Source organism: Narcine bancroftii, chromosome 3, assembly GCF_036971445.1.
Source record: "Narcine bancroftii isolate sNarBan1 chromosome 3, sNarBan1.hap1, whole genome shotgun sequence".
Classification (NCBI taxonomy): domain Eukaryota; kingdom Metazoa; phylum Chordata; class Chondrichthyes; order Torpediniformes; family Narcinidae; genus Narcine; species Narcine bancroftii.
Window position 1 is genome coordinate 198,891,088 of NC_091471.1, and position 13,066 is coordinate 198,904,153.

Here is a 13,066-nt window from a genome sequence, read left to right on the forward strand (position 1 = left end):
TACATCAGGATTTTTAACTCAGTTCACAGACTTTCTTTCAAGCACCATGCCCAGCTCTGATCAAGTTATAATTCTCGGTGATTTCAATATCTATGTGTATTGTCCAACCAAACCTCTTGTAAGTGAATTCATGCACTTAGATGCATCTTTTAACTTAGAACAGGACCCACTTATCAGCTAGGACATACACTCAACCTAGTCCTGTCATCCGATTAATCAATTAACAACGGTATTAATTGATTCCTATGTGTCAGACCATATAGCAGTTACTTTCGACTTAGCATTGCCTTGCTACCCATCAGTGGCTCTCAACCTTTTTCTTTCCACTCACATACCTCTTTAAGTAATCCCCATGCTATCAGTGCTCTGTAATCAGTAAGGGATTGCTTAAGGTGGTATATGAATGGGAAGGAAAGGCTGAGAATCACTGCTCTCGACCCAATTGTTACTGAAATATTTTGTTTGAGAAAAAATGTCATTGGCCCATTTCCTTTGGAATTATGAAACCGTGCACATAATGAATCAATTAGGTATGATTAATACAGTGGTTTTCAAACTTTTTCTTTCCACCCACATATCACCTTAAGCAATCCCTTACTAATCACAGAGCACCAATGGCATAGGGATTACTTAAAGTGATATGTGAGTGGAAAGAAAAAGGTTGAGAACCACTGTGCTACATTTACTCACAGGCTGCAAATAGGTTCTCAGAGGCCCTGATAGCAGCCCCAACTACTACCATCATGGAGATGCCCCCTCCCAACCTCAACAAGGTTCATCCCTATTTAATACCACCTGTTCTTCTATCCTGAATGGTGTAGCTCCACTTAAGGAGAAAGAAACCTAAGATCAACACTGTACTTTGGCTCAATAATACCACCAAAGCCCTGAGGAGGGAGTGCAGGATTTCTGAATGTAAGTGGAAGCGAGACAAACTACAAATTTCCCTCAAAATTCTGAAAAACCACCTGCACAGATACCAAGAAACAGTAAAGGCTGAAAGAACAAAATATTTTTGCCAACCTAATTTCCAAAAACTCACACAATCCCAAGGTCTTGTTTAATATCGTCAACTCAATCATTGGTCTTGCACCTAAAACTAAATCTGATCCATCCCCTACCAAATGTGAAGAATTTTAAAAATTCTTCATAAACAAGATTGAGAACATCAGAACCTACATTCCTCCCTCCACCTGCAATGTAACTGTACCAGAGCTCTGTTCATCCAACCTGGACTGTTTCAGCCCAATCACACTACCCATCCTTAGAAAGAATATGTTCGACATGAAGCCGACAACCTGCCCCCTCGACATTACCCCTACTCCCCTTCTGAGGGATGTTGTTGATGCAGCTGGTCCTAGCATCCTCTCTGTTATTAACAGTTCCTTCACCAGGACTGTTTCAATTTATTTCAAGTGTGGTGTAGTCCAGCCCCTCCTGAAAAACAAACATCGTAGTCCCCACCACACCCAAAAATTACAGATCTGTTTCTAAACTTCCATTCTTGTCAAAGATCTTCGAAACAGTAGTTCTTAGCCAGTTGTGGCCCTAGCTACTCCAAAACAACATATCCGAAAGAGTCCAGTCAGGTTATATGGCCCACTACAGAGTTGGCCTGATTAAGAGTATACCATAACTAGCCCTTTGCCACGGATTCAGGGAGCTCTGCCAGTCTAATTCTCCTGGACCTTAGCACAGCGTTTATTACTGTGGATCATACTATTTTAATAGATCGCCTGCGGCAGAGGATTCAGTGTCAATGGCAAAGCTCTGAATTGGTTTAAATCTTATCTTAGTGATAGGACTTTCTCAGTCAATGTGGGCAAATTTTCATCCTCCTCTGCTACCCTTTCGTGCAGGATCCAACAAGAGTCTATTCTGGGCCCCATTCTCTTATTCCATGTTTTTCTGGAGGACAGAAAGTGCTGGATGGTTCAAAACTTCCTGCATCTAAACAAAGGCAAATTCAACTCTTTATATAAGGGAATTAGTCAGTTGTCATTATCCTGTCTGCAACTTGTGCAGCATGCTGCAACAGGCTCCTAACAGGAGCCAAGACAAAGGACCATATCACCCCTATTCTGGCTTCCCTCCACTGGTTGCCAGTGCAGCTGAGAATAGATTTTAAAGTTCTCCAGTTTGTTTACAAAGTCATTAATGGGTTAGCCTGCTCCTTCATCACCTAATGCCCTACTCCACTTCAAGACCCCTCAGATCAGCCAATTTACGACGATTGGTTATTCTGCGCTGAAATTGTAAATTCAGGGGAGATCGCACCTTCTCTATTGCAGCCCCCAAACTGTGGAACAACATTCATCCCTCCATCAAATCAGCCCCTTCCTTTAACTCTTTTAAATCCAGGCTGAAGTTGCATTTTTACTTGCAAGCGTTTTGAAGTGATTGTCGATTGTTACCATGTTGTATGTACAATTCTAAACCTCGGGTACTCGTTTGATAATTCACTTTAAATAGCTGCTTAAGTTAAGATCTAAGTTATGATCTTTGGTCAACGTGAGTTGTTTTAAATATGCTATTTAAATAAACTAAACTAAACTACTCTGTCCACATCTTTCAACATTCAAAATGTTTCAATGAGATCCTCTTCATTTTCCTAAATTCCATCGAATACAGACCAAAAGTTGTCAAACATTTGTTGTGTAATAACCCTTTCATTCGCTAAATCATCCTAGTGAACCTCCTTTGAACCTTCTCCAACGTGCCTATCTATAAAGTGATTAGTTATTCAATGTAGGAAGATTTGGTAGCAATGGAAACAAGAAGGAAATATGGTTACAAGCTGTTTGAGGTGAAAATGAGTTTTGAAGTGCTGTGACACTGATTGATTGGTTGAATTAAAGAGATGCTTTGCTTTGATTGGATATTAACCAGGGGCAGAATAAACTGAAAGATCGGGTTAAGGCTTTGATGTCTTGCCACATCTGGTCATGACAGGATGTTGACAATTAAGTAATTAATTTGCGGAGGATCTGAGTACATTCCCATCCTCAATGATGAATGGGAAGAGATTGCTTGGGTGTTAGCAATTATTTTTGCATTCTCCCTAGCCACAGGGGAGGTACAAGAGGATTGGAATACGACAAATGTGGCCCTCTTGTACACAAAACGTAACAGTGAGAATTCTTGAAATTATAGATCAGTGAGTCTCATGTCAATGGTGGGCAAACTATTGGAGAGGATTCTTAGGGACAGGATTTATGAACTTTTACAGAAGCATACTCTTCTCAAAGATAGTCGGCATGGCTTTGTGAGGGACAGGTCCTGTCTCACAAGATTAACAGAACTTTTCGAGGAAGTGACATAAGACATTGCTCAAGGTATTTGACAAGGTCCCACATGTAGACTCATTCCCAAAGTCATGAGGCATGGGATCCATGGAACCTTGGCTGTGTGGATTCAGAATTGGCTTGCCTGCAGAGAGCAAAGGGTAGTAGTGGATGGAACGTATTCTGCCTGGAGGTCAGTGACTAGTGGAGCTCTGTAGGGATATGTTCTGGGACACCTGCTCTTTGTGATTTTTTAAAAAATGACCAGGATGAAGGAGAAGGATAGGTGAGTAAGTTTACAGATGCCATGAAAGTTGAAGGGACCTTGGTGTCTAAATCCATAGTTCTCTCAAGGTTGCTGCACACATAGATGGGGCAGGAAGGCTTATGGTATACTGGCCTTCATTCATCAGGGGATTGAGTTCAAGAATCATGAGGTAATGTTGTAGTTCCATTAAACTCTTTTTAGAGCACGCTTGGAACATTATGTTCAGTTCTGCTCGCCTTATTACAGGAAAGATATGAAAGCTTTGGAGAGGGTCAGGGTTGTTTTACCAGGTTGTTGCCTGGATTGCAAAACATGTCATATGAGACAAGGTTAGCAAAGCTAGGGCTTTTCTCTTTGGAGCAAAGAATATGAGAGGTGTTTTAATAGAGACCTTCAAGATTATGAGAGGCATAGATAGGTGGAAAGCTTGCACATTTTCCCTGGGGAAACAGTAACATATACCAGAGGACATCTGTACAAGTGAGAGGAAGAAAGTTGTGAGGAGAAGTCACAGGTAAGTTAAGTAATGATAGTAATCATGGTTGCAAAGCAACTAGCAATGCCTTACTGTTTGATAAGACTTGGCTGCCAGCAGGAGACTAACACACAGTATGTAAGATCTGTAATAGAGGCATGCTCATGGTGCTGCTTACATCAACTTTAAAGTAATGAACCTTTTCCTTCATACATGTGTTGTCTAAGAACTCACACATACAAATACAAGATGAAACAAGTTACACAGAGAGCAGTGGTGCCTGGAATGCATTGTCAGAGATGGAGGTGGAGGCTGGTACAATAGGGACATTTGACAGTCTATTAGACAGGTACATGGATGCAAGAAAAATAAAGGATGTGGGTATGGTGTAGGGAAGTTTTAGATTGTTGAGTAGGTTTATATTGGGTGACATAACAACATTAGTACTGTGCTGTACTGTAATGTTCTATGTTCGATGATGGAAGAGGTCAGCCCTTCATCAGTTAGAGATTGTGAAGCTGAAGATCTATTTTCATTTTGTCCTATGGTTCTTCATCTTCAAAGAAGTTGGCCTTTAGCCAATTGATTTTCAACACATGAATAAAACAATGAGCATATCATCATCAATTTGTTTGTGCTGAAGACTTACAATCTAGAACAAGTGGTATTTGCTTTCCAATGACGTGATGATCTATGCTCAGTTTAGTTTCATTTGAGTAGCACTCCAGATGTCATTACCACCTTGGTGTAAGCATGGATCAAAGCTTAAATACATGGGTGAAGTGACATCATAGTAGTATTTGACAAAGTGGTGTATCAAGATTCCCTGGTAAAACGGATGTCATTAGGAGTCAAGGAAGTCAAATCTGCTTGCAGGTATCATACCTCATGCAATGGTAGATGATTGTAGCAAGTCAATGGTACTAGGTAGGGCAGGAGTTTCTCAGGGCAGTGATTTAGACCAGACATCAATGACATCCCTTCCATCTTCAAGTTTGGAAGTGAGGATATCTGCTAATGGTTGTATAGTGAATTGCAGATGCTGGAACCATGAGAGAACAAAGAGTCAGGCAGCATGCCTGGACAGAAATGGTCAGTCTATATTTTGGGGCTGGACCACTAGGCCCCTCCCACTGTTTAATGAACATACAGTGTTCAATTTCACTTATATCTCCTCAATGAAGCCCACATCTGCAGATAGTAAGACGTGGATAATATTGAAGCAACAGACTGACAAAGGGTAAGTAACACTCGCAAGTGCTAATCAATGACTATCATTACCAACAAGGGAGTCTACACCAACCCTTACCATTCAACTGCATTAATACATTCAACATCTTGTTGGTCATTATGACCAAAAACTTATTTATACCAGTCACATAAATACTATGGCTGTAAGAACTAATGACTCCCCAAGGCCTTTCCACCAATTAGATGTTAGGGGCATGATTGATTGTTCTCCAGCTGGCTGGATAAGTGTAGTTTAAATTATGCTTATAGAAGTCAATATCACCACCATTCTGCATAACTGGGACCTAATTTGTGACATCCTGCACAATCACACCCTCCATCACTCTTGCCTACACCATCTATAAAATGCATTGTAATTAAAGCTCCTTTGGTAACTGTTCCAAACTCATGAGAACTACCAGGATACCAGTCATTGATGACTGACACAAGGGAACACAACTGCCTTTAGGTTCCCTTCAAGTCACATACTGTTTGATTTGAAAATATATTGTTATTCTTTCAGCTAAACCCTGCAACTCCATGCAGTCTAAAGAGTACCTTTTCTTGAAAGATGGGAATGCTTTAGGGAGGTGGCTCGACAGTACTTGAAAATGGATAATAAATGATTGTCTTACGAACAATACTTGGATTCCATAAAACAAGTTGAATAATTTTGCATGTATGGTCAAGATCCATCAATTCATCATCAAATTCCATCTCCTGCCTATAACCTCAGATACTGTTTACTGAAATGGACTGTGACACTCAACTGTTAATTCAGGGTAGGACTGGAATGCATCATAACTCTCTCCTACATTAACCACATGAGATGCGCTGTTGGACAGAAGCAAACACACAAAACACACAAAACCTAGAGACTGTACAACAGGCTTTATTCGACGTAAACTTCCACAGAGCCAGCTGTGAGATTGAGCTGCTGAGAGTGTCTTCGAAGGGCCAGCTCAGGCTTATATCCCAGAGGTGATTGACACCTGACCGGGCGGGGCTTGGTCTATTCAGGTCGGCTGATTGACAGCTGGCCAGGTGCTGTCTTGTCCCCATGCTCTTCTGCAGATACAGAGGTTGCCCCCTGCAGTAGGCCAGTGGTGTACCACCACACCACCGTTCTAATTTTTCCATTCACTCAGACAACTTAGCACCATAGCTCCAAAATAATAGGCATTGCAGTATACTAATTTGCTAGCCCCATCTGGTCTTATGATCAAATGTTTCACATCAAGGACAAACCAGAAACTATGGTTAGACACAGAGGTCCAGGCACTTCTCAGAGCTCTTGATGCTGCCTTCAGGACAGGATATAAGATGCCACAAAAATCAGCCAGGGCTAAAATCTTCCATGCAATCTGGAAGTGTGGGTACACACAAGAAGAACTATAGACAGATGTGTGACTCAAGACGCATGTGATGAGGGATTAAAACTAAAATAGACCACAGAACAACCTTGAGAGTCAAAGACCCTTCCAGACAGACTAAACATTTTCTCTGCATGGTTCGATGAGAAGAACAGGCTGATGACGAAGAGAGCTCTGTTTCCCACTGATGAATGGGCTTCCTGCATAGATGCAGCTGAGTTGAGAAGAACCCTATTGAAGGTGAACCCACACAAGCCAATGGGACCAGACAACATACCCTTTAGATACTGAAGGAGTGCGCAGACTATCTGATGGAAGTCCTCAGAGACAGCTTCAACATGTCAGTGCAACAGTCTATTGTCCCTACGGGTTTCAAGTCAGCCACCATTATTCCAGTACCAGAGAGGATAACAGTAATAGGCCTCAATGCCTACCACCCTGTGGCACTGACCTCCACTATTATGAAATGGTTTGAGCATCTGGTGAAGGAGTGTATCAAAGCACACCTCCCAGAGACAATGGACCCATTTCAATTTGCCTACAGATGGAACTCTTCCACTGATGATGCTTTAGCCTTGTGTCTCCACACCCTCCTGATCCACCCGGAGAACAATGCCTCATATGTCAGGTTGCTGTTTATAGGCCTTTGACAAGATCCCACATGGGAAGTTATTAGTAAGGTAGTAAAATGGATTCGACATTGACTATAGTGGAGAAACCAAATAGTGGTAGTGGTTGATTGCTTTTCATACTAGAGCCCTTTGATTAGTGTTGTGCCTCAGGGATCAGTGCTGGGACCATTGTTGTTTGTCATCTATATCAATGAACTGGATTATAACATGGAAAATTCGATCAGCACATTTGTAGATGGTGCAAAGATTGGAGGTGTTGTAGATAGTGAGGAAGGCTTTCAAAGCTTGCCCAGGGTTCTGCACGAGTCAGAAAAATGGGCTCAAAAATGGCACATGAAATTTAATGCAGACAAGTTTGAAGTATTGAATTTTGCAAGGACAATCAAGGCTAGACATACATGGTAAATGGTAGACACCGAGGAGTGTGGTAGAACAGAGGGATCTGGGAATACAGATACATTAATTCCCTGAAAGTGGTGTCACAGGTAGATAAGATTGTAAAGAGAACATTTGGCATATTGGCCTTCATAAATCAAAGTATTAACTATAGGAGTTGGGATGTTATGATGAAGTTGTATAAGACATTGGTGAGGCTAAATTAGGAGTATTGCATGCATTTTTGTTGTCCAACCACAGGAAAGATATCATTAAGATTGAAAGAGTGCAAAGAAGATTTACTAGGATGTTGCTGGGACTTTAGGAACTCAGTTACAAGCAGAAGGTTAAACAGGTTAGGACTTTATTCCCTGGAGCGTAGAATAATAAGGGGAGATTTAATAGAGGTATGGATAAATGCAAGAAAGCTTTATTTCCCCCACTGAGGTTAGGTGAGATACAAACCAGAGGACATAGATTAAGTGTGAAAGGGGAAATTTTTAGTGGGAACATTGGGAAGAAGCTTCTTCACACAGAGAGTAGTGACAATGTGAAAAGAGCTGCCAGCTGAAGTGGTAAATGTGGACTTAATTTTAACACAAGAAAAATTTGGGCAGGTACGTGAATGGGAGGGATACAGGGGACTGTGGACAGGTCATTGGGACTAGCCAGAATAATAGTTTGGCTGAAGGGCCTGTTTTGCATGCTGTAATATTCTATGATTCACTAATTCTCTGGTCTGTATGTACAGTATATTTGCATGTTTTTGCAACAAACATTGAAGAATGCTGTTCATTCCAGTTTTTCTTAAACAAGCGGGTGATAATAAACTTGAACTTGAACAAGTTATATTGCTTCTGTAGCCTGGCAGAAACCAAATGGAGAATCCCATCCAGTCCACTTGTTCAATATTGTAGACCTTTAATTGCACCAGAATTTTTTTTTTTTGCATTTGATTTTAATTTAACTGCAAACTATCTGTAAACAAAATTTCTGCTTATATGAAACAATTTTAAGACAACATTTTATTTGCAAAATAAATTTTGATGCATTCTATCTGACTAAAAGAAACTGAAGCTTCTCTTTTCATCAAAAATGTTGGATTGTACTCATTTCAGTTAATAGTCTTATTACATGCTCTACAAAAATGAGTAGCTTGACAGCTAACCGTGTGATTTTAGTTATTCTGAAACATTAGTATAAATCTGTGGGGTTTTTTTCACATAACATGTAAGCAGCTTTTCAAACTCACGTTATGAATTCCATACAATTTATTGTGGAAGAACTAATTTCATTTTGTTTATATTTCATAAATTAAGATCTTTGAAAAGCAATCAACAGTACATGATGCCCCAGCTGTAAAGATGTGACCATTTGTTTCTCCCATCTCTGCTGCTGGGAGAAATTGATTGTTAATGTTTCATTCTTCAAAGGAATGAACTGGTACAGGTGCTGATTCTGAATATCATTTGACTTGCCTAGATATCTTCAGTTGATATCAAACTAATTCATGATTTTCTTCTTTACAAAATTCCCCTTACAAGATCAAGTGAGTCAGCTCAGATCACGGTAGCACTGAAAAGTACATTTTTAAGGAGCTTCTGAGAGCTGAGCAAGAGTCAATGTTTCCCCAGTCTGTTGTGTCCAAAATTAGGGTCACAGTCGCAAGATAAAGGGGCAGCCATTCTTCATCCAGAGGGTGGTAAACCTTTAGAATTCACTAATTAAGAGAGTCATGGAGGCTCAGTCACTGAACATATACAGGATGGAGCTAAAAAGGATTTAGATGTTAAGGAAACCAAGAGACTAGTGCGGGGAAGTAGCACTGATTTAAAAGTTGATTCATTGAATAGAAGGAATAAGTAAAAATGAATTTATGTTTTGAAATACATCATGATTAAAATGTCAACATCCATAATTGTACTGTCTTCTGCTCTCTCCATAATAGGACTTAAACTTGGTTAGAGCAATTATTACTTTTAAAAACTTCCAGTTGTATTTTTCTGGTGTTGCTGGTGCCAGTGGAGTGTGCTTTATAAATCAAATGCACTTTCAGATTGACGACTGGTTAAACAGTGCACAAACAGCATGCACGTTGATCTGCATTGTAACCAACCACTGTGCACAGCTGCTATCATGAAAACTATAATGAACTCAATTCAGCAACCTGCTTGAATTCCAGATCAATATTTATCTATCCAGAATCTAAAGAAAAACAGGGTTTTAAATTTACAATTCACCCTAAATAAGTGATGTCCACCCTCTTTTTACCCCGGGTTAGATTGTGTCTCAGTCCCTGCAAATTTCGCTGACATCAGACATTCCACTCTGCCATTATACTGAACAACTAATGGCATAAATCTCATAATATTTAAAACAATGTTAGATTGCTGAAGAACTTCTGAGAAATTGTTATATCCTACTATCCAGTAAACATATTGTTAACTACAACCTTTTTAAAAAATTTCATACCGACAGAAAGTCCGCGCCGTGAGTGAAATTGATCCTATTGTGGGTTGTCCACCCACACACCTACCTGATATGATTAATGATGAGGGTTGTGGATGGAATGAAAAAATCATCCACCCTATCAAACTGTTTGCCGACTGGTTGAGTATGGATGGTGTGATGGGGTGCACTTCTACTGGCTTGATTAATTACCTGCGGAGAAAATGTCACCACACTAGAAATTTGCTCAACTTTAATGTCATCATAAAACGAATTTAAAAATAGCCAGTTTTAAAAGGCACACAAATGACTATAATTTATTGTAACCCTTGACCGTTTCAAAAAAGATAGAATGGGTTTAAGGCAACATTCAAAAAAGTAGGTTTTTAAGAGCACTTGCCGTACCCTGTCCTGATGAATTAATACGTAATCTATTCATTATCATGAAAGAAATATGAATTGTTGTTGTTTGTGCAAGATTGATATTTCATCTTTTGTTCAATTGTTGGCAAAACCTTGCAAGAGTGAATTTCTGCTCATACCTTGATGAAAGGCTCAGGCCCAAAATGTTGGTTGCACCCTTCCTTCCTATGGATTCTGCATGACTAGCTGAGATTCTCCAGTACTTTTACATATTGCACAATATTGAATTAATGATCTTACTGTTTCTGATTACATACTTTAAAACTAGTATTTAGAGAAGTTTTTTTATTTATTTGAAGATCATCCACAATTAAATAAAATTCTTTGATTTCACTGATGCTCGAGAACTTTAATGCTGTTAAGTAATTTTCGTCTCCACTTTATGCTCACAGATTATGTGTGATATACAAGAATGGCAACTCATCATTGATATAAAGCTAACCCACACTTCAATTAAAGGTCAGAAAACAAATTCAACATATGCCTTATGTAAGTAACTGTGATTGACCCTGTGTAACTGCTTTTCACTAATTTAAATAACAGAGCAATGCACTGGTAATCTGCAGGGAGAACCTTAGAAGAAAGATCCAGTAATGGAGAGTAAATCATAGCTAAGAGGATCCAAGTAAGAAGGGTTGATTGCTTATCCTGGGTCAGGATACCAAAGATAATAAGAAAGTTAAAAAAAAAACAGCCACAAGTGATAGTGAAAGCATGCAGAAATGGAGGTGGTAAATTTTTGAAGGGGGATTCTGTTAGAATTATTGTAGGTGGATAATAGTTTTCTGGTGTTGATTACTAACAGATATGAGTTACTTTGATAATGAAGAATGAACACTTCTGTAAAACACTCATGTCATGCTCTTTTGCTTTAAATCTAAAAAGTGCAGGACATGGTTGAACTTTCATAACAGAAGATTCTGCCGTTGAGACAGTGGAGAGCTTTAGCTATAAACTCATTAATTTTGTTTATATCTTCAGTAAATTGTAATGGCACTACAATCAAATCAGTATTATTAGCCATTGCCAGTTGTTTCTCATGTTTGTCCAGCTGGTAAAGTTCTGAGTTGAGAGAATATAAATAGCTAATTTTTTTTGGTGTAAGTTAGAGTTACTGGTGCACAACTAATCATTGACTATAAATGGACATAGTTACCTGCAATGTTGGTATAGTTTTCTCCATATCTCCCCAGCTAAGAACCCAGACTTGATCATGTGATTTATCATAGTGAAGTTTCACTGGAACTGGATCAGTGGTTACAACCTACAATGGAGAATAAAACTGAATGAAGAATTGTTACAATCTTCTAAATTATTAATTTATAACAAGCTCACATCATTCCCTAAAGCTATTAAAACAGAAGAATCCTCAAAATCAACTGAGAATTAGTTTGCTTTTCACAAGCTCATTTAAAACAAATATTAAATTAAATGTGATTAAACACATTTAACATTTGTTTTAAGGTCTGCTGAGACTATGATCACCATACGAGTTTTCTTTGGTGTACTTCCACATGCCTTGATTGTATACTGCAATGCCACATCTGTTTCCTTTACTTTGTTAACTCTTAATAATAACCATTTGGCACAATTGTAAAAAATGTAAAGAAAACAAGACATCAATTCCAGTTAGGAAAACTTGAAAATGCAGATCTATAGATGGATTCAAAGGATGGTTTTCTAAGGATTGCCATCAAAGTTCCAAATAAAACTTAACAGTATGTTTGAGTCCACATTACAGGTTCTCATGTATAGTTTTAAAAGTTTGATTAATTTTGTCCATGAAAAATACAGTAAAACCCATGGTTATCCAGCACCTATGAGGATTGGTAGATGCTGGATAAGTGAAGTTGCTGGTTGCTTGAGATTGTTCTATGGATTGGTGAAATGACTGTGAGGGGGGTGCCAATTTTAAACTTCTGTATTTTTTAGTACAGGACATGCTTGCCGCTTCATTACTAAGGATTCTGCCAGTGAGTCAGTGGAGAGCTTTAGGCATAAACTCATTAATTTTGTTTATGTCTTCAGTAAATTGTAATTTTCATGGCACTGCAATCAAATCAGTACTATTAGCCACTGCCTTTTGTTTCTCATGTTGTTCCCCTCTTTAATTTTCCATGATATTTTGCCAGTTGGTTGAGGCTGCTGGTGGCTTGAATTCTGCATTACAGGGATTGTACTGTAAAATCATTTTGTCATTTAAAAAAAAAATCACATTTACTATTGAAGAGGATCATAGTTGAACCTGTGTTGCATTTCCACTTTTCTGCCCAAACCTAATTCCAACTATTTCCTGAGAGTTCAAATATCCATTGAACTCATCTTTGAATGTACTCAAAGACTGAACATCGAGAAACCAGAGGGCACAGGATTTCAAAGGTTCAATATCTCTGTGTGAAAACAATCCCCTCACTTCAAGCATAAGTGCCTGAACTCTTTTGCTCAGATTTTACTCTTTCTTTTAACACTCTCCAGCCCAAGGAAACAAGCTCTCAGAATCTACCCTGTCATGCCTCTCAAAACTGCTGATCTCTAGTTTAATGTTTACATACATTTTT

The 13,066-nt window shown here is 39.0% G+C and overlaps 1 protein-coding gene across 6 annotated transcripts in view; it reads right to left on the reverse strand.

Moving 5' to 3' along the window:
• fstl5 (follistatin-like 5) overlaps positions 1-13,066 on the reverse strand; it is an 810,780-nt gene that overhangs the window by 48,680 nt on the left and 749,034 nt on the right. For all 6 annotated transcript variants that reach the window (XM_069926256.1, XM_069926258.1, XM_069926260.1 and 3 more), the window contains 2 exons: positions 11,665-11,772; positions 10,174-10,298 (listed from right to left, as the gene is read on the reverse strand). In XM_069926256.1, the coding sequence (XP_069782357.1) occupies positions 10,174-10,298; positions 11,665-11,772 (233 nt within the window). The remainder of the gene's footprint in view (positions 1-10,173; positions 10,299-11,664; positions 11,773-13,066) is intronic.